Source organism: Schistocerca serialis, chromosome 2, assembly GCF_023864345.2.
Source record: "Schistocerca serialis cubense isolate TAMUIC-IGC-003099 chromosome 2, iqSchSeri2.2, whole genome shotgun sequence".
NCBI lineage: Eukaryota > Metazoa > Arthropoda > Insecta > Orthoptera > Acrididae > Schistocerca > Schistocerca serialis.
The window spans coordinates 450,141,873-450,165,263 of NC_064639.1; the positions used below are offsets into that span (position 1 = coordinate 450,141,873).

Here is a 23,391-nt window from a genome sequence, read left to right on the forward strand (position 1 = left end):
CACAGGTATTGACAGTCAGCATGAAGTGTGAGGCCTAAAGGATGATGGTTACTTTTTTCAGTGATGTTGCATATGGAGAGAATTCAAGCTTTTAAATGTGCACAAAATTCCATTCTCTTTGGTGTTAGTCACCCCCATGCGTATGTGCATTTGTCGTGCTTTACATTTCACATTGTTTTTGTGAGATACATTGAAGTTGCAGGGTTCAGTTTTAGCATGATAGTGCAATGGGAGGTACAAAATTAGCTACATTGCAAAACCTGCACATTTCTCATGTTTATACTTATACTTATGTATATAAGGTGACTCCCAGCATTTCCTTTGTCATCGAGTAAAATCAAGTGCATCACATAAATTCATTTTGAAAACTTAGGTACAAAAACTTCACACAAAACTTAAACATGTTTTTCATGTTATGTGATAGATTGTGTAGTATTGAATAGTCAGTTGTCAACATAGCCTGTGCTTTTCAGGAATGTGATAATTATATTGTGTACTGTAGTATTATATCACAAATTGTAAACTTAACTGTGCTTTTCAGAAACTACGGCTGTAGTATTATCATTTACAACTAGCGGTTCCCAAATTTTGTAATATATTTATCTGAGAAAGGTATATTTTTTAGAAGTTTCAGACACTTGCAAAAATTTTGGTAAGTTATGAGTGTTTCGCATAACTCTTTTGTAGTAAATTTGTGTTTGTGATTTACAGTTACTGAAAATAAGTAACATCTCATGTCACACCAGTTCTCTCTTTTAATAGGAGAGTATATTGTCTGCATTTGATGTAAATTAATGCTACTGTTGAATTTTGCTAGTGAACATAATCTGAAAATCATTTCAGAGAAACAGTAAAATTTGTACCCATCTGGACCCACTGAGTTTATATCTCATATCGAAATACTATACCAAACTTTTTACCTTCCAGAGATAAACTGAAGATGGCAATCACACTGAAAGAGGTCTATTGTAATAAACAATATAATTGAACACGTTAGTGTCTTGATCTCATAGCGTAATGGTAAAATTTGTACTAAGATTTCTGTTGTCATAATTGATATCTTGGTTTTGGCCATGAATCAAAACGCTACTGGTAATACTTGTAGCATATCAGACTCATAGATTAAGAGAGAATCGGCAAATTTAGTATAAAGTGATTTGTTTACTATTCTATAAAATACTTGTTAACTGCCCTGTAAAATATTACACCAGGCATAATGCAGTCCCATTGTGTTTGCTGTTCTTGGGCTAGGGAGGAGTTGGTTTCTATTTGTAAGCAGCTGGAAATCACTCTGCCTACTGTCAAGCAATTAGAAGTAGCTGCAAATGGGTGTTTTGGGAGAGCTACCAGGAGCTGTGCACCAGAGATACCAAAAGTACCTCAATTACTATCCTTTATGTGGACACTGTCTCTCCTGCAGAAAACACAAAACCCATCATTACTTGTCCTCTTGACTATGAGCAGTGTGTCAATGGTGGGTCTAGGCCTCCTTTATAGTGGAGACAGAGATCAGGAAGAACTCAGGATGTTGCACCCACCCAACTAACCAATAGGTTCACAGTGCTGTCTTCCACCGAAACTGAAACTGGGCCAGCGAGACTCGCTTCACCTGTTAGGAACACTTGCTGTGTTCTGTGTCAAGGGGCAGTGAACATAAAGGGGTTTGGGTCTATTAATAGTTGGCAGTTAAAACGTTTGTTGAATAGTTGTATGTCTTAGGGAAATGATAGCAAGGAATGGGAAAGAACACTGGCTGCACTTAGTGAGTGTGCCTATGGACCTCATTCAGCATTTTGAAAAGGATATTTCAGTAGTCATTGAAAGAACAGGGTGCAACCAACTGCAGACTGTGTTGCATCTTGGAAAAAATGATGCCTGTTGTCTGGGCTCTGAGGTCACACTTGGATCTTTCCAGCAACTAGCAGAGAAGGTTGAGAAAACCAGTCTTCCTCATGGAGTTTCAATAAAGTTCACATTCTGTGGTACTGTTCCCAAAACAGACTGTGGCCCCTTGGTTCTGAGTGGAGGGGAATGCTTTAACCACAAACACCAAAAGTTCTGTGTCAAACTAGGCTGTGACTTCTTAGACTTGTGCAACAAGGTTAAGAGTTGGAGGGTCCCCCTAAATAGCTCAGGCATGCAATGCTCATCAGAGGCAACTCAACTACCTGGAGGGGGGGGGGGGGGGGGGGGGGGGGGGGGGAGGGCGCATACAAGACTTTCTTTTAGATTAGCAGACTCTTCATCCAATCCAGATAAAAACAACTATAGGAAAACTTAGAAGTATTAGGGTAAGACCAAATGAAATGCCTCCCACAGATCAGAGTATCAAAATCCTAGTGCTTAACTGCCAAAGCATTTACAATGAAGTGGCAGAGTTTGAACAATTGCCTTCTGTAATGTCACTTCATAGTGTCGATAAATGATTAGTCCATTGGCAGCAGGAAGAGTGTTTTGAAATGTCTATTTTCTCCACAAAGAAGGATTTCTATGGAGTGTGTGAGTGTGTTGTCCAGAATTGACAAAACTTTACAGCTTTCTTCTCCTGTGGCTTTATGGCACTTTTAATTTCAGGTATGAAACTTGAATCATGCCATTTGAAAAGAGAAAAAAAAGAAAAAGAAGAAGAAGAAAGAAAGAAAGTAGCTGTCACTAAGACCTTTGAGCCTATAAAAGATGGAAAGTTTTGTAATAGTTTTGAAAGCCTGAGGTTTTTGTGGCTTTCCTACCAACATAAGAGGGTTTCCTGTAGAGTTAGCACATTTAAGTAAGGTAACATGGTCTTTCCTAACCTTATGGCCAGAAGCACTAGTTTCCATTTCAGAAGCTAAAGTTGTTTCAGGTAAAACCTTCCAAAGAAAGCCGAAGAACTAGTTTCCATTTCAGAAGCTAAAGTTGTTTCAGGTGAAACCTTCCAAAGAAAGCCTGTCTCTTTTGTGTTGGATAAAAATTCATGTTCATAAGGCTATGCTTCAAGTTTGAAATTCTCAATAAATTTTCTGCTCCTTTTGGGTGTGCTGACAGTTTATTACCACTTAACGCCAGCTAACGAATACTGTGGCCTGGCTTGAAATTATGTAGCTGGAGATTGCTTGGTTTAAATCAAGACAAACTTTCGATTTTCTTGGCTAAAAAATTTGCTTTTTCGCAATAAATCAGTTCTAAAAGAGGGTTTCCCAATGCTTGCTGTTGCAAAAACCTCTTGAATATGGGCTCTGCAAGCTCTTTGTTTACTGATTTTTTTAATGCCTGAAATTGTTGACATTCCCATGCTAAACATCTAAACTAACTGCTTACACTCACTATAACTATTGAACAAAACCAACATTTTTTTGGCATACAGTACAAATATCTTTTTTCTCCAAGCAATCCAGGTAATTGCTGATCCGGGTAGTTGGAGTTTAGTTAACTGGAGTTCTACTTTTATACATTGTTCTCTTGTACAGTAAATGATTTGAAAGTTGTATTTTGCATCATCATGAATGCCAATAAAATATGATACCAGGATGTGAATCATTAAAATACACATAAACAACATTTTTCTGTATAGAACTTTATGCTGCTTAGGTGGTAGGTGATACATGTGAGACAACTGGCTATATGAATTAGAGTAGCATCTATGAATAAAAATTTCACTGGCACTGATCTGGAAGAGCAATAGGCCTAATATGAAAAATAGCTACACTTTGCACACAGTAGAAAATGAAAGAATTGTAATTCAGCGGGTCAAGCGCTATTAGTGTTGTGAGAAATGGCCTGGCATGTGCCAAATTACAAGACTTGACCCTACTTCAGTTAAGAAAAACACAGCTTAGTGGTGTGTTCTGATTGGTATGACACTATATGGCTGTAACCAGTGGTATGTCATCTCACTGCCAGGCAACTGTTCCATGCTCCACATATTCCAAATGTCGGGTCTGTTCTCCTTTAATTGTGTGAGTGTATCTGTGCTAGGAAGATGAGAACATATGCTGAGTTCAACACCGATTTCATTCATATTGTGGAGAAATACACCTGTATTTATGATAACAAGAATGCTGAATACAGCAATAGAAATGCTTCACACAAAGACGACGAGTGACTGCTGGTGAAATACCTGAGACAGATATTTTAATATATTTGCACAAGAGAAAGAAGGATTAGAAATAAATAGAAATATTATTCCGGAGGCTACAGAAAACAGGCCCCACCTTTGCGCAGCATCATCTGGAAATTACACACAATTATGTAGTAGGTGCACAAATACAGAAATCTTGCTACAATGGGCAGAAACTGTCACCATTTGAAATACTGGATCTCATGAGGCACTATAAAAACCATCCTGAAGAGATATTGAATGTACAAACAGGCTACACTTACTCTTCACTTACTGACACTGCTCAATCTGACTAATTACCAATTCAAATTTTCTGAAGTTGTGTCCCAGTTTACCAATTATTTATTTATTTTAGCGTCCTGTAATTATGAAAGTATTATTTTGTATACATGGTATTAAAAATTAATTTCTTTTATCAATGCAAATTCTTTGCTGTTGATGTTTGTGCCGTTATGTGCAACAGTATCTTTGTCAGCAGCACTAGACAATGGGCTAATAACCTCAAAACTTGATTTATTTTAAAGGGAAAGAAAGAAACAACAAGGTGGCAAAAAAGTGTGGTTTTCCATATAATAGTGTTTCAAGAAGTACACAGAGTGAAATCAACAGAAATTATAATTAATGCTAGCCAGGAAACTCTCATTGTGTTATATAAAAGAAATATCTATTTTCTCTGTTAAACAATGTTGAAAAAAGTTTACAGATTTCTGTGATTTAATGCTATGTCAGATCATTTCAGTATGTGATTACGCATTCAGTTCAGGTAGTTCTTCACTTCAACTCTGAAAAGCATTGTATACCTGACTCCTTAACTTCACTGTCTCAGCTGGTTTCCTGGATTTTGATGCGAGTTCATAATAGGGTGCTTTACATGGGTCTACATCACTCGCATTCCAGGGATGTGCAAGAGAAAAGCAGAGTGAGAAACAGAACAGAAATTATTGTCTCTCTATCTCATGTGTTTTTCACTTGTCTTTTGAGTAGGGTGCTGTAATCTTTACAAGAAATATCATAGCTGGAACAGTAGCATACTGCATGCGTTCACTAACATTTCATATACCACAAGTGATAACATTAAGTAATAATTTATTACTTACACTTCTAAATGAAGTTCAAATGAAATTCATATTCTGCACATTAGGGGAGCCTATGAGTAGGATTTAAAATGCCAATTATGAATAAATTTTAATATTTTAATTATGAAAATATAGACAACACTGTAAGCTAACCTTTTTCCCATGGTTCAAATAGCATCAAACTAAGGAGAATGCAGCATCTGTAATAAATTTTGAAGTCTCTTTTCCATTTACATGCTTTAATGTGACCAGAAGAGTACATAAATTGCTGTGATTGTATTTGATACGGATGGTGTATGTTCGGTGAGCATCACCAGTCACTGTTCTGTGAGTGCCAACGAAGGTGCTGCACTCTGCTGCAACTAGATACTTCGGGTCAGCTGCCACTGCCCAAACTGCAATGCACCATAAAGATGATCCAGTAAGCTTTCTTCAGCCAGGTGCTATCTGAATGCAATTAGTAAACCATTCTTACTGTGACTATTGCCATGGAAGTGTTTACAAACTGGACATTGATTCTGGCTGGACATGCTCATTGAATCTGTTGATGACCTAGCTATTGTATGGATATCAGTGTTGGTATACTTTAACCAAAAGCTTCAAATGAATTTTTTCTTGTGTTCAACAAATTGTGTTACACTGGCACCACTACAGCATAATTAACTGTTTGAAGAGAATGGATGGTGAACATAATTTGCCATATATCATCAAGGCAACTCATCTTTTTGTGATACCAGGCCATTTAGATACTACAAAGCTCCACGAAGAGCATTAAAATCAATTCTGAAGAACAGACATAAAAATATTGTCGCCCTCATACTTACTGACTCTCTGACTTGGGCATTCCAATCTCATAATCAATTGGCTCTCTTGACGGTACATGGTCTTCCCACGTTCGGCGCTCCTTGGATTCTCTACGCTGCGGTTCTGGGGTTGGTTCTGGTGTGTATATGTGCCCTGGAGGATACACCATACGTGATGGATGTGAGAAAGCACCAGCCAAAGGTTTGCGCCGGTACCAAGTACGGCAAGAAGCATTGTTGTACCAATCCCTGAAACACCAACCGTATTTTATGATACAATTGAACTGATAAAAAATTACTCACCAAGTGGCAGTGGCAGAAAACACATACAAAAGTTAAGAAAACATGCAAGATTTCACAGCTTGTGGCTCATTTTGTGACATAAGAATTGAAAGGGAAGGAAGAGGGATGAGGGGAAAGTACTGGTCAGATTTAGGAAATGGGGAGGATCACGGGAAAAATCAACCCCAGCTTCGCATCAGGGGAGACTTACCAGGCAGGGTGAGAAGGAAAGTTCTGAAAATCCTTGACACTTTGTCCACACACCTTGCAATATAATTACAGAAAAAATTACTTTACATATAGACAATTTATTTAAAATGACAAACATTGTACTGATGATTATAAGGGCAGTTTCCCTTTTATGAATACTGTATCATTTATGATGATGAATTTTGTATTGGTATCACAGAAGCAGAATTTTAGTGGGATAGAAAATAAAAATCAATGACAGATATACATAACAGAGGAGAAAACTGCATAAAAGCAATTCCTGCAATTATAACAAAGGCAGGTAGGCTAACAGAGATGAATGGCAAAAATCAGGCAAGTGTGAGTAGGACTTGTGCTTTGTGTGCTCCCTAGAAACTTAAGTACATACACAGAAATTAATAATAATTTTATGTGACTCAATGACATAGTGAAAGTCTTTTTACCGGATGTCACTTTTTGACCTGTCCCCCCCAACTTACCCCAATTATCCAAATGGGGAAAATGGACCTACACTTTAGCATGGAATCTGAACCATGTGTTGTTTATGGCAGCTCCTCACATTGTTCAGAGGCGAAGGCAAGGTTACAACAAAGACTGGAAAAACCGCAGTCCAACCGAGGTTTGATCCTACAACCTCTGTTTCCAGGCATGTGCTTTATTGTTGCACCACATGGGCCAACAGGTATAGAAATACTTAATCTTGTGAAAAGGAAAGTAGCTACTCACCATATAGCGCAGATGCTGAATTGCAGATAGGCACAACAAAAAGACTGTCACAAATACAGCTTTCGGCCAGGATGGCCTTTGTGAAAATTAGTTGCCTGAGACTGCAACTATTTGTAAGCAAAAGAACTATGTATAATGATGATATCGACAGACTGAACTGCATGTAAACATACATACCATGGTTTGAGAATGACAGCTTTCCTTATGATAGTTTTGCTGCTGACTTCCAACTACTCTTGTGTTGCCACATACCCAGTTGGAGCCACAAAAGTTAAACAAACAAAAAAATTTAAACAAAAGCATCTGGGTAAATAATGGGGTCACAGAATCACAGGAAAAATTAAAACTACACCTTAGTGCAATGTTAAGTAGTAGAGAAAACTTCAAGCTAAAGAAGGCCTTCAAAATTTATCAAGAATACTATCAAGATTTATTGATACAGATCAGGAGCAACTATGATGCGAAAAGCTTCAGGCTTCACACAATGTTACATCTGGTGTATGGGGAGTGATAAACAGTTTTAGAACATGCAGAGACAAATCGTGTATGGACATTACTACTGACATAGTGGGATGTTCATAAAAGACCAACTTGAAGTTTCAAATATTTTCAATTAATATTTTTCCTCAGTAGGGGAAGCTATCAATGACAAACACAATAACATACAGTATAATTTTAAAGGCAATCTATCTGGGCATAGCATGTATCCAGCCCCCACAAACTGCAAAGAAATAATAAACATCATTAGCTCTTTAAACTCTTCCAGTTCTGCAGGGCATGATGGCCTCAGTACTAAAGTATTAAAAGTGTGTAGACAAAATGTCTATGCACCTTTGCCTGTAAAAGTAAATAATATAATAGATCCAGGCACCTTTCCAGGTGGACTAAAAATAGCTCAGGTAACGTTGATCTTTAAAAGAGGTGACAAATACAAAATTGAAAACTACAAACCAAGCTCAATAAATCCTGTCTTTTTCAAAATAGTTGAAAAAGTCATGTATAATAGAATTATAACCTTTCTCAATAAGCACAATGTAATGTTTGAAAATCAAAATGAATTCTTAAAATGTAACTCAACTAGCATAGCAGCTCTTCAGTTAATTGAAGAGATAATAAGTGGCATCAAGAACAAGCAACCTCGACCTCAAGAAAGCTTTTGACTGTGCAAATGCTACTATCTTATTATATAAGCTATGACACATTGGCATCAGAAGCGCTGATCATGACCAAGTCTTACATGAGTAACCAAAGACAGTTTGCACTGCTTAAAACTGAAAATGGTTTTCACAAATCCAAGATCACTTATATAAAATACGGAGTACCCCAGGGCTTGGCATTGGGTCCTCTTTTCTTTTAGATTTCTGTAAATGACATAAAATGTTGCACTCAAAGTTCCAAATTAGTTCTGTATGCAGATGATATGTCCATTGTGTGTAAAATGCAATCATTTAATGAACTAGAGACCCATTGTAATAACGCAACAAGTGAAACTGTTCAATACTTTAATGAAAGCCAGTTAAATGTAAGCATCAGTAGAATATGTCTTATGGAGTTTAACAATAGTAGTTTTAATGATGAAAGTAAACTATACATTGGTAATGAATTAGCAAAAACAGAGTTTAAAGCAAAATTCCTAGATTTAACAATTCAAAGCAATCTCAAATGAGACACACATGTTGACACTCTAGCATCTAGGAAAATGATGAGAAAGGAGGACAACACTTTTAATTGCATGGAACTATGTAAGATAGAGCAACAAAGCAGAAAGGAGAGAGGCTAAGTGGTAGAAGCATCACATGCAGCTTCCTCCACACCATTATGCAACGAATCAGCAACCTCAGTGGAATAAATAAAGGAGTCCGTTAATTTTTCTGTTACTTCATGTGATGGGGGCAGTGATGCAGTATTCAGAACCGCTGAGAAGGAGATGCAAAAATGGGATACAGGAAACTAAGATGCCAAACAGTGGAAAGTACAGGATGGAAGAATAACAATATGGAAATGAGAGACTGCTGTCCATCACCTAGAGGAAGTGCTCAGTCACACACAGGCATACTGAAAAAGAATGACAGCATTCTTCTTCACTGGCTTGCCTGCGACTAAACGCCTCCTCTGTGCTTTCAGCAAAACTTTGAAAGAAATTTAAAGGGAAAAAACAACACAAACATAGTATATTGTAATTTTCAAAAGTTTGAAATTACGTAAATGGTATGTTGGAAATCAGAAAAACCTAAAAGAAAGTATGGAAACATCTGTATACGGAATCATAGTTCAAAGAAATGTAGTAATCCTTGAAGCTCACTTTCTGACAGTCTTTTTGTTGTGCCTACCTGCAACTCAGCATCTCCACTATATGGTGGGTAGCAACTATCATTTTCATAATAATCACTATTGATAATGTCTTCAGTATATGATAAATTACAAAATACTGTAATTTAATTTAATTGGTTAAATAAAAAATCTACTCACCACGTAGCCACTGCTTGGTGAATAGATTTTCTTATCTATCCAATTACATTACTTTGTCAAAAATTGTTTACTTTTGTTGTCATAAAATACTGTAACTCCCCCCCCTCCCCCCAAAGACCCATGGACCTTGCCGTTGGTGAGGAGGCTTGCGTGCCTCAGCGATACAGATAGCCGTACCGTAGGTGCAACCACAACAGAGGCGTATCTGTTGAGAGGCCAGACAAACGTGTGGTTCCTGAAGAGGGGCAGCAGCCTTTTCAGTAGTTGCAGGGGCAACAGTCTGGGTGATTGACTGATCTGGCCTTGTAACACTAACCAAATCGGCCTTGATGTGCTGGTACTGCGAACGGCTGAAAGCAAGGGGAAACTACAGCTGTCATTTTTCCCGAGGGCATGCAGCTTTACTGTATGGTTAAATGATGATGGCGTCCTCTTGGGTAAAATATTCTGGAGGTAAAATAGTCCCCCATTCGGATCTCCAGGCGGGGACTACTCAGGAGGTGTCGTTATCAGGAGACTGGCGTTCTACGGATCGGAGCATGGAATTTCAGATCCCTAAATCGAGCAGATAGCTTAGAAAATTTAAAAAAGGGAAATGGATAGGTTAAAGTTAGATATAGTGGGAACTAGTGAAGTTCAGTGGCAGGAGGAACAAGACTTTTGGTCAGTCGAATACAAGGTTATAAATACAAAATCAAATAGGGGTAATGCAGGAGTAGGTTTAAAAATGAATAAAAAAATAGGAGTGCGGGTAAGCTACTACAAACAGCATAGTGAACACATTATTGTGGCCAAGATAGACACAAAGCCCACACCTAATACAGTAGTACAAGTTTATATGTCGACTAGCTCTGCAGATGACGATGAAATTGAAGAAATGTATGATGAAATAAAAGAAATTACTCAGATAGTGAAAGGAGACGAAAATTTAATAGTCATGGGTGACTGGATTTCAGTAGTAGGAAAAGGGAGAGAAGGAAACGTAGTAGGTGAATATGGATTGGGGCTAAGAAATGAAAGAGGAAGCCGCCTGATAGAATTTTGCACAGAGCACAACTTAATCATAGTTAACACTTGGTTCAAGAATCATAAAAGAAGGTTGTATACATGGAATAAGCCTGGAGATACTGACAGGTTTCAGATAGATTATATAATGGTAAGACAGAGATTCAGGAACCAGGTTTTAAATTGTAAGACATTTCCAGGAACAGATGTGGACTCTGACCACAATCTATGGGTTATGAACTGTAGGTTAAAACTGAAGAAACTGCAAAAAGGTGGGAATTTAAGGAGATGGGACCTGGATAAACTGACTAAACCAGAGGTTGTACAGAGTTTCAGGGAGAGCATAAGGGAACAATTGACAGGAATGGGGGAAAGAAATACAGTAGAAGAAGAATGGGTAGCTTTGAGAGATGAAGTAGTGAAGGCAGCAGAGGATCTAGTAGGTAAAAAGACGAGGGCTAGTAGAAATCCTTGGGTAACAGAAGAAATATTGAATTTAATTGATGAAAGGAGAAAATATAAAAATGCAGTAAATGAAGCAGGCAAAAAGGAATACAAACATCTCAAAAATGAGATCGACAGGAAGTGCAAAATGGCTAAGCAGGGATGGCTAGAGGACAAATGTAAGGATGTAGAGGCTTATCTCAGTAGGGGTAAGATAGATACTGCCTACAGGAAAATGAAAGAGACCTTTGGAGAAAAGAGAACCACTTGTATGAATATCAAGAGCTCAGATGGAAACCCAGTTCTAAACAAAGAAGGGAAAGCAGAAAGGTGGAGGGAGTATATAGAGGGTCTATACAAGGGCAATGTACTTGAGGACAGGAAATGGAAGAGGATGTAGATGAAGATGAAATGGGAGATACGATACTGTGTGAAAAGTTTGACAGAGCACTGAAAGACATGGGTCGAAACAAGGCCCCGGGAGTAAACAACATTCCATTAGAACTACTGACGGTCTTGGGAGAGCCAGTCCTGACAAAACTCTACCATCTGGTGAGCAAGATGTATGAGACAGGCGAAATACCCTCCGACTTCAAGAAGAATATAATAATTCCAATCCCACAGAAAGCAGGTGCTGACAGATGTGAAAATTACTGAACAATCAGTTCAATAAGTCACGGATGCAAAATACTAATGTGAATTCTTTTCAGACGAATGGAAAAACAGATAGAAGCAGACCTTGGGGAAGATCAGTTTGGATTCTGTAGAAATATTGGAACACGTGAGGCAATACTGAGCCTACGACTTAAAAGCTAGATTAAGGAAAGGCAATCCTATGTTTCTAGAATTTGTAGACTTAGAGAAAGCTTTTGACAATGTTGACTGGAATACTCTCATTCAAATTCTGAAGGTGGCAGGGGTAAAATACAGGGAGCGACGGACTATTTACAATTTGTACAGAAACCAGATGGCAGTTATAAGAGTAGAGGGGCATGAAAGGAAAGCAGTTGTTGGGAAGGGAGTGATACAGCCAATTTGTACAGAAACCAGATGGCAGTTATAAGAGTAGAGGGGCATGAAAGGGAAGCAGTTGTTGGGAAGGGAGTGATACAGGGTTGTAGTGTATCCCCGATGCTATTCAATCTGTATATTGAGCAAGCAGTGAAGGAAACAAAAGAAAAATTTAGAGTAGATATTAAAATCCATGGAGAAGAAATAAAAACTTTGAGGTTGGCCGATGACATTGTAATTCTGTCAGAGACAGCAAAGGACTTGGAAGAGCAGTTGAACGGAATGGACAGTGTCATGAAAGGAGGGTATAAGGTGAACATCAACAAAAGCAAAACGAGGATAATGGAATGTAGTCGAATTAAATCAGGTGATGCTGCCGGAATTAGATTAGGAAATGAGACACTTAAAGTAGTAAAGGAGTATTGCTATTTGGGGAGCAAAATAACTGATGATGGTCGAAGTAGAGAGGATATCAAACGTAGACTGGCAATGGCAAGGAAAGCGTTTCTGAAGAAGAAAAATTTGTTAACACCGAGTATAGATTTAAGTGTCAGGAAGTCGTTTTTGAAAGTATTTGTATGGAGCGTAGCCATGTATGGAACAGAAGAATGCTGAAGATTAGATGGGTAGATCATATAACTAATGAGGAGGTATTGAATAGGATTGGGGAGAAGAGAAGTTTGTGGCACAACTTGACTAGAAGAAGGAATTGGTTGGTAGGACATGTTCTGAGGCATCAAGGGATCGCAATTTAGTATTGGAGGGCAGCGTGGAGGGTAAAAATCATAGAGGGAGACCAAGAGATGAATACACTTAACAGATTCAGAAGGATGTAGGTTGCAGTAGGTACTGGGAGATGAAGAAGCTTGCACAGGACAGAGTAGCATGGAGAGCTGCATCAAACCAGTCTCAGGACTGATGACCACAACAACAACAACAAAATACTATAATGGGGACATATATGTGCGTGCATGATCAAAATGCCATGATTAGTTGGGTGACAGTTTATTTTGACTGTCACAGGGGATTCTTTGCGATTTTTCTTAAAAATTTTCAGAAGTTGGGGATTTGTCTCAAGGTTCTGTATAAGCAGGCATTGAGTATGATGAGCCACTATCAGCAAGTTTCAAAGCTGGTAAGTTGGCACATGACATGAGTTTGCATCCTACAGCTGTCTGAACTGGGGAAGATTATGTTAGATTGTGAATCAAAAATTTTGACAGGGAGAACATTAAAACATAAAATGTTTGTTGAGATTGTTCAAGTTGCAAAAGGTAAAAACAAAATGTTCAATAAAAACTTAAATTTCACCAGTTTTCCATTATGGTACTCTGTAAGAATGTTAGCCTAAACATGGTCTACCCAGAAGTGGAACTATCTTTTTTGAAAATGTTTAATGTCTCTTAGGTTTTTGGTGTCACCCATACAGAATAAATTTTTATCAGCTGCTGCACCATGGGGCTACAAGCATTCATTCAACTTGGGTTATTCCAGCCCTGTTACACAGCAATGCAGGTACGTGGGGCTTGCAATTCACAGAAGAGGGACCACATGAACATCTTTTAATTGGTATCTTGGACCAAGACCAGCAGTAGTTAAATGGTTGCGTATGAGTGTTAACCACAAGTTTCAATTCAACTGACATTGCCAATTATGGACACAATTATTAGTGATATAAATTTATTTATGAATGTCTAATGTGAAGCAAAATCTACATACAACTTGAAATATTCAGTAAATGAATCGTGGAACAATGACTTGTGATTTTTGAAAGGAATGTTGGAAGAGCGGAATATTCTTAACTTATCTGATTTTAGAGAACACCCTACTTTCATTTTTGAATGGCAAGACATAACTCTTCTATTATTTTTGTTGAGGTACATTGCTTTTTGAGTAATTCAATGAGTTTATTAGAGCAGGTTTCTCATATTTAAAATTGAAAACAAAAGCTGTTTGATATAATGCAAACACAGGTCAAATTCAGGAACTGAAGGCTTAAGTGAGCAAAGTTTTAAATATTAAAATGGATGAGTGCTTCAATCAAGTAAGTGGCTTGGTGGATAGGAATTGTTAAGAGTTGCTTGAAAGGGGTTTTAGGCAAGTGGAACAACCAAATGACTGAATATATGTTACAGCAACAAGGTTCTTTAAGAGCTACAGATGTTGCATAGGAATACAGAAACACCAACACAAATATGTGTTCGAACATAAATGTAGATGCTAACAAAGCCTGAATATATGTTACAGCAACAAGGTTCTTTAAAAGCTACAGATGTTGCACAGGAATACAGAAACATGAACACAAAGACATGCTCAAACATAAATGCAGAGGCTAACCAAGCCTGCAGGTGGCACTGTTGTATTCCCCACTCCACTCTACTATTTGCTCCACCCCACCCCCCTCCATGCATCACTTCCCATACCTCCTCGTTACCACAACCACCAACCTGCTGCTCCTATTAGGCACAGTTATAACTCAGGTGCAGTGATCAGAGACAGTAATGTGCATGTTGTGCATGTGCGTATGTGTGTGCGTTTTCTACTTCAGAAGAAAGTGATAATACGTGTAGCATCTGATCATTATAACTGAGTGCAGCTCAGTGTCTCTCTATACAGTGAGTAGTAATCTATCCTTTACCTAATACTGTTGATGTATTACTTTAACATTCTACAACAGTAAAATATAACTTCTTTTCAATTATTGTAATTTTCAAAATATTTGTTAATTTTAGGTAAGGTTCAGTTCCACATGAAGTTTGGACAAAACGGGCTGGAATTATGAGATATATCCAACTGTGATATACAGAGGATAAGAGGGAAGAGGATGCAGTTGTTTGTGAGAAAATGTGGCGGTATTGTAGAGAAGGTTGATTTATGTGATGTAACAGGGAAGATGTATCTGCGAGAGCAAAAATTTGTTCTTTTTATTACAAATGGGATTAGTTTAGCTCTCAGAGAGTAATGTTATTAGTGGTGCAGAGCAAGAAAAATTATTGAAATGACCCTGAAAAAAAAACTTGATGTTGAAAGTTAGCAGTATAATAAACTATGGATTTGCCTTTACAAATGTCTGCTTGTGTCTGTGTATGTGCGGATGGATATGTGTGTGTGTGCGAGTGTATACCCGTCCTTTTCCCCCCTAAGGTAAGTCTTTCCGCTCCCGGGATTGGAATGACTCCTTACCCTCTCCCTTAAAACCCACATCCTTTCGTCTTTCCCTCTCCTTCCCTCTTTCCTGACGAAGCAACCATTGGTTGCGAAAGCTAGAATTTTGTGTGTATGTATGTGTTTGTTTGTGTTTCTATTGACCTGCCAGCGCTTTCGTATGGTAAGTCAAATCATCTTTGTTTTTAAATATATAAACTATGGATATATTTATAGAGAAGTAACTTTGAGTTAAGATTTGGCCACAGCATTGTAGGAGGGGTCAAGAGGTTGTGTGAAACACGCTGTGCAAGGGGAATTGCCCAAATGCTACTCATGAGCACAGTGCATAAAATCCTACGAAACATCCTGCATTGCCATCCATACAAAATCACCAATGTCCAGGAGTTGCTTCCTGCTTATCTGCCAAGACAAACATTTTCTCTGGAATTTCTTGCTTGCATGGATGTGGACACTAATGCCCAAGGAACATTCTGTGGATACCGAAGCCCATTTCAGCCTCCACAGACATGTCAATATGCAGATTTGCAGAATGTGGCATACCAACTGGTACCACTTCATTCTTCAAACATGACCGTATGGTGTGAGTTGATGGCATTATTTATCGTAGTGCCATATTTTTTGAGGAAGTGAATCCTGTTACCTGTACTGTTGCTGGTAAATGCTGTGAGAGTCTTTTATGCACCAATGTCATTCAAGTCCTTCAACAGTGTGGATGTGTGTGTAAGATCAGTTTAATGCTCCTCCACACATTGCACAGCCAGTGAAGCAGCTACTGCAGAGGTAGGAATGCCAGACTGATTAGCTGTCATTTCCCTGCAGCCTGGCTGTCCAGATCACCTGATCTTAATCTGTGTGGCTTCTGGATGTGGCATTATCTGAGAGATGTTGTGTTTAGTGAATTGAACCAACACATTCTGAATGTGATCGCGAGGCACGTGCTGTTTCTCAATTTCAACTTGCGCCAGAAAATGACGGACAGCACGTTGAACATGTCTTGTACTAGAACCATCACAATTAGAAACTGATCTCATTTTACTTTTTATGTGGTTTTTGGCCCCAGGACAATAAAAAACCAATTTTATTTTTTATGCTGTTTTTGGTTTGAGGACAATTGCTTTTTATGTTGTTTCTGGCCTCAGGACAATTAAAAAAAGATTTTTCCCATCAAGTGTGAGTGGGTTTACCTAACTAACAGTGCCAAAATGGTTGATTTCCAAAATTGTGCAGTTATGCTCATTGAATGGTACAGATGGTGTAATGTGCAACTCAAATCATAGTCACAGTATCGCAATTCAGCTGTCATTTGTGGCAAGCCCATTTACGTTACAATGCCATCTACCGGTAATTTTTTTTTTTTGCATGACATTTCCCACTGAGACAATAACATGCTGTTCAATTTTGACACCATTCTGAGCAGTGGTTCTCTTTCTACAGTGTTTTGCAACTGGATTTTAATTCTGGACACCCTATAAGAATCAGTATCTATCGTATGCGCAAATGGAGGGAGGTGGGAGGAGGAGGAGGAGGAGGAGGAGGAGGAGGAGGAGGAGAGATGTGGGGTGAGGTCTTAATCTATTATTATTTTGTCATTTCTTTGCATGCATCCACCAAAATGCTGTTTTCAAATGTCTTTTTTATTTATATCCAGTTAATTTTTTGCTTTTTACTATCTGCAATTCATTATTATTACTGTGTTATGGGAAACTTATAAGTTACATATGTAGCTACTTCAGTCCTAGTATATATAGTTTTTGTGTGTTTCTGCCCTACTCCAGATACTTCAGTTTTAACACTGATGGTTAAATTTGTCATTAGTAATCAATTAAAAATTACGAAGTAGGTTGTAGAGTCTACCTGTAGCTGTCATAATATATTTTGAGACGGTCTGTTGTTATCTGATATTCATCTGCTGGCATTTTATCAGCACGCAAAAGCCATGGATGCTTGAGAGCAGCTTTGACGTCCATTCTCCCATCAGCTTGATAAACTAGCAGCTTGCTGATGAAATCTCTAGCTTCCATGGATAACTTGGAAAACCACTCTTCAATAAATTCCCATTTTCCTTCTTTTATACGTGTCAGAGTCTCCCGATCATTAACACCTCTGAATGGAGATATTCCAGAGAGCAGAATGTATGTGATAATACCAACAGACCACATATCAGCACTAGTACTGACACCATCACCATTCACAACCTCTGGTGCAACAAATTCTGGCATTCCTGGAATTGAAAGAAACAGCTATTGCAGAAAAAAGAAAGAAAAAGTAGATCTTACATTTATTAGCTTTTCATATACTGGTGACATACACTGCATAACATTTTGTATAATATTAAATTACTACAGCAGTGTAACAGAATACTTATGTAACATAACTATAATAACCAGCTGTGTGAATCCCTGTTCAGCTTGCAAATGTCACAATAAATGGGGGGCATAAGAACTTTTATATTTTGGTTCAAAAATAAATTGTGTGTGAATATTCAGCAATAATTTCCAGTAATTATTTTATTATGATGTAACTGAAATTATAAAAATATTATCTCCAAAAGTTGAATGCTGCTCTCACAAATTATCAGACACACATAGCTCAAGCAGTTAGAGATCATAAGAACAAAAGACAGTTTTCCACAAGGAAGGCTTTCGGCCCGTAAGGCGTTTGTCAAAAATAGATGACACACACACACACATCACACATACATGACTGCAGACTCAGGCAACTGTAGCCACACTGCGAGCAGCAGCACCAGTGGATGATGGGAGAGGTGACTGGGAGAGGTTGAAGAGAGGCTGGGGCAGGGAACTGGAGGATAGTAGGGTAGGGGTGGTGGGCAGTGCAGTGCTGCTAGGGAGTGCACAGGGATGAGGTGGAGAGAGGGTAGGACAGCTATGTGCAGTCTGGAGGATAGACGGAGTGCAGGGGACAGATCTTTTTTTTTTGAGGGGGGGTTCAGAAAAGGAGAAGAGTAAAAACATTAGGTGCAATGGTAGAATGAGGACTGTATAGTGCTGGAATGGAAACAGGGAGACTGCATGGGCGAGGGCAATAACTTATGAAGGTTGAGGCCAGGATGGTTATCGGAATGTAGGATATATTGCAGGGAAAGTTCCCGCCTTCACAGTTCGGAAAACCTGGTGTTGGTGGGAAGCATCCATATGGCACAGGCTATGAAGCAGTCATTGAAATGAAGGATGTCATGTTTGTCAGTGTGCTCAGCAACCAGGTGGTCCACTTGATTCTTGGCCACTGTTTGTTGGTGACCATTCATGCGGACAGACAACTTGTTGATTGTCATGCCCACATAGAATGCAGCACAGTGGTTGCAGATTAGCTTGTAGATCACATGACTCATTTCAAAGGTAGCCTGCCTCTGTTGGGATAGGTAATTTTTGCAATCGGACTGGAGTAGGTGGTGGTGGAAGGATGTATGGGACAGGCCTTGCATCTACGTCTGTTATGGGAGTATGAGCCATGAGGTAAGGGGTTGGGAGCAGGGTATGTGTAGGGATGAATGAGTATATTGTGTAGGTTCAGTGGACAGTGGAATATCACTGTGGGATGGGTAGGAAGGATAGTGTGCAGGACACTTCTCTTTTTGTTGTGCCTATCTGCGACTCAGCATCTCTGCAATATGGTGAGTGGTAACTTTCCTTTTCATAATATTGTTACATTCCATCATGGATTTTTCATTTTTTGATTTCAAACGACAGTTCTGAGAGATCTGTGAAGTATATCACAGTGCAACATTAGTACAGTTTCCTAGCTGAAGAGAGAATGTCCAATAAGCTGGGAAACATGTCAGCAACATGAGATAACCCTCCATCAGCTTGATATTACTGACTAGGATTGCAGAATTATTGTGAAAGAGAGCACTGCCGCCACAATTTGAATCAGATACAACACGTGAAAATCATGCAGCTGTAATGGAATCACCCACAAGTAGTGAATGCCAACGGCGACAGATCATAAAATTTTCACATCGTCTATTGAATCTGATTACCAACCAATGATCAAGATTCTTTTAGTGCAGTGCAAAGAATTTCTGCCGGAAGTTGGTTCTCCTTACCCTTGCAACCTGGAATCTGATTGATCTTTCCCTCATTTCAAACCTTCCCCAACCAATCCCTCTTTCATCCCTACAGAAGAAACATGTAAGTTCTGAAAGCAGTGTTTTTTCATTGTCAGTTCTTGGAATTTTGCCTCCTGAAGGCAAGAAATGGACAGCCACTCTATTTCCCTACAATTTATGGTATAGATTTCTCAACTGTATTTTATTTTCGTTACAAACTATTCTGTATGTGTGCTTACCCCTTAAGAAAATATTGTCAATGAAGACAAACTATTGCAGATAAAGGAAATATTAAATTTTTTAGTGAGCACAAAGAATCAAGAAATATGGCAAACAGTAAAACACAATATTCCACCAGCTTATTTCAGTCTCTGCTTTCCACATAAATCTGTGTAAAAAATTATGCGTTTTGTTTCACTAGTGCATTTTCTTCAACATATTCTGAATAATTCCTCACTTCCACACGGCTCTGACTGTGGAACTCTTACTAATTTTTCTTTTATAGTTGTTCATGGCTGAACTCTTGTTCAATAGCAAACCACTTAGTTATTTATGTTTAATTCTTCCCACTATTACCCATCTCCTGTCACTACTAAGAATAGTTCTCTAAATACCAGTCTACAAAAATGTGTTGGTATTCAAGACTATAAAGACAAAAGATGCACAAGTAACACAATGGTCATCAGATTACCCTCCTGTGACTGTAAATAATCCAGATAAACAATGAAATAGATGTAATAATCATGATTTTCAATTTATGTAGCTATGTTACAGAAATATTCAGTGAGATGAAAGAGCAGATGATAAATGGTGATCAATAGCTTGTAAAAAGGTGCTTACAAAATGTTTAAATATTCAGTTGCTGATGAGGAAGCAATATTACATCAGTCTCAGTAATTATGTTGAGAATGATGATTATAGAAAACTGTGAGGACAGAAACATGTTGTTTATAATGCCTGTGCTATAAATGAAATAGGAAGCTTAGTATTCACTCAATAAGAACTACTTAATTCTGTGGTGCCCACAGTGAATTATGCAGCAGCAGTGCAGACAGATTCAGATATAAATATCAAACAGAATCATCTTTCTTTAAAGAAATCATCTCTGCAGGTAAATAAGTCACTAACTCAAAATACAAGAAAAAATAATTTCTTTCTGGAAATCACAATGGTGACAGCAACATATCAGATGACTACACAAGTGTTTATGTCACGTGAGCCAGATTTTGCATACAGATACATAACCCTAATTATGAGTGATGTGGATAGTTCATCAGTTATGTAGTCTTCTGTCATGTGTTTGTCAATGACTGCCTTGTTGAAGGAGCTTTTACCCCCTAAGTTATGTACCCATCAATGTGTGCTTAACTTTGCTGTTATCACAATTTTTTGTAATGCTGAACCAGTCAAAACATAAAGGCAAAGATAATCTGATAAACTGTTAGAAGATGAACAATGTTACCAATCATGGTTTGTTTCAGTATTTTGTGTAAGTTTGGGTTATTGTGAGGCATGGGGACACAGCTTCTATTAAAGTAATGGATCCTAAGGATAAGGTAATAGAGGAGTTTGAATACCTCATCAGCATGTGATTGTTTTTGCCACTTATCAGTGTGCAACAAACTATGTCAATCAGTGAGAAACACTGCTAAACACCACTAAAAATAACTGATTCATTGAAATAAAAAATGAAGGTGATGCATAATAATCAGAAGTGTCAATTACGTCCAACTAATGGTTTGAATATATAGGACAAATAAACAAATAAAATAAATGTATGTGATTGTGATGATACACAGTAAGATAGAAATACAGTATCTTGGAATCATACCAAAGAGGTTGTAAATTTTCCCAAGTACATCAATAGTTGAAAATTAACATTGGTAGCCGGTGGTGTCACATAGGTGCCAAAATTTATCATATTTTACTTAATTCAGTTTTAAAAATCATTTGCATCATTCATAATAAGAATTAACAAAAACATAGACTGCTGCTCAATGCTATCTTTGTAACAAACCCAATTCTATTTCACACAATAGTAATTATTAGTGCAAGAAAAAAAAGGAAATCTAGTACAAGTATTTAATATAATTAATATGGTGATTGATATACCAACATTTCATCTTACCATAATCAAGAGATGCTAGTTTTCCAAAGTTTATTCTCCTGCTCAAACCAAAATCACAAATTTTTAAATCATCTCCACCTTGATGTGATATAAGGAGATCACCCACCTGAAAAATCAGAAATTTTCTAGGTGATAAAATACATTGTAAAATTGTACATAAAGGTATAAAAGAAGAATTTGGATTTTAAGATGTAGAAAGTACTATCCTGTACTTACAGTCAGCCCAAGATGTGCAATGTTTTGGTCATGCATATGTTCAAGCCCCCATAGCAATTGACGAATATAGCCAGCTATGTCTGATTCTGTTATATATCTTTCCTTTGTTAAGTTCGTCAGTAGTTCTCCTCCTCCTGCTCTGTGTATTTAGTTAAGGGAAGTACAAGAGGCATTTAATATTTACATTATATCATCAGCCACTTAAATGAAAGGTAAGACATTCAAAATTAATAATAATGTTGCTCAAAAGTACAGAAGTTGTTGACAGCACTGAGCTTGTTGTATTGAGTTTTCTTTTAGTGGTTTCATTTTCAGTTTTCGTGGTGTGAGTGTGCCAGATATTTATGTTCATTCTGTGTGTGGCCATGTTCCATGACATTACAAAATTATATCTTTGTTTTCTGTTTTTTTGTTACAGTAACAGTGTAACTTTTGGTATTTTGCTCTGTGATTTTCTGCCAAACATAATGAAAGACCTCAGTTTATTGGACAATGCAAAAGCATACATACGGTATCTGTTTCTGTTCTGTAAATTCATTGCTTTTGATCAGAGTTTTATTCATGTGAACCATGAGCTCAAGTTCTGGAACCATTGCATTTTACTGGTCTATTGTGGAAAACCTTTGTTTTTGTTTTGAACTGAGTATTGTTAAGTTTGACTTACATTCAGCCTACACAAAGATGGATAAACTGAAAATTTATAGTATCCACAAATTTGATGGTAAAAATTTCCAACTGTGGAAATATCAGTTGCAAATTATTTTTGTACTGAAAAAGTGCTCCATATTGTTGAGGGGAAACCAAGGCCAAATGAAGCTGGTGAGAGTCAAACTGCTTGAGATGACTTAAATGCGAAGGCGATGCTCATTCTATCTACTGTGATGGAATTTGACAAACTGCAATTTGTTATGATGTGCACAAATGTGGCGGAAATGTGGGCCAGACTAAAGACTATTCATGAACAGCGATCTGTAGTTAATAAAATGGCCTTGAAGCAGAAATTTTTTGATTACAGAATGTCGTTAACCAACACAATTGCACAGCACATCAGTCAAGTTGAGTCCTGGGTACAATCATTAGCTGATATTGGGGAACCTGTTACAGAAGTTGACAAAATAGCTAAAATTTTGGAAAGTCTGTCAGCAAAGTTTGCAATTTTTTCAACTGCCTGAGACTTATGTCCTGAAGATCAAGAAACATTTGGTAATTTGACTTTAAGGTTATTGAAAGAAGAACAAAAACTCTTACAATGTTATGAAAAATCAACAGCCTTCACAGCAATTAATGTAGATAAAACATGCAAGTTCAGTTCAAATACTGGTAACAACAGTGCATCTAACACGATCAGTAGAAAAAACGTTGAATGTTATTACTGTCACAAAAAGGGACTTTTCAATCTGAGTGCAAGAAAACTTTTAGCAAAACTTAATACAAAAACTGATACATCTGAGCACCAAGCTTTGAGAGTGAAACATGCTTATGTTTTTGCTCCAGGTTGTGAAAACATCTGGTTAGTTGGCAGTGCTGTGTCAAAACATGTGATGATCCACACAGAGTGATTCAACACATTTAAGCCAATTCAGTCGGATGACACATTTGTTCAAATTGGAGACAATTTGATCATCAAAGCAGAAGACATTGGATCAACTGAAGTACTGTCACTAGTTGAGGGCAAATGGCGAGCTCAC

General features: G+C 37.8%; 1 protein-coding gene across 3 annotated transcripts in view; it reads right to left on the minus strand.

The window, feature by feature from the left end:
* The window catches only part of LOC126457328 (obscurin), a 684,258-nt gene that overhangs the window by 52,220 nt on the left and 608,647 nt on the right, over positions 1-23,391 (minus strand). For all 3 annotated transcript variants that reach the window (XM_050093526.1, XM_050093528.1, XM_050093527.1), the window contains 4 exons: positions 21,704-21,842; positions 21,488-21,593; positions 17,145-17,511; positions 5,997-6,224 (listed from right to left, as the gene is read on the minus strand). In XM_050093526.1, the coding sequence (XP_049949483.1) occupies positions 5,997-6,224; positions 17,145-17,511; positions 21,488-21,593; positions 21,704-21,842 (840 nt within the window). The remainder of the gene's footprint in view (positions 1-5,996; positions 6,225-17,144; positions 17,512-21,487; positions 21,594-21,703; positions 21,843-23,391) is intronic.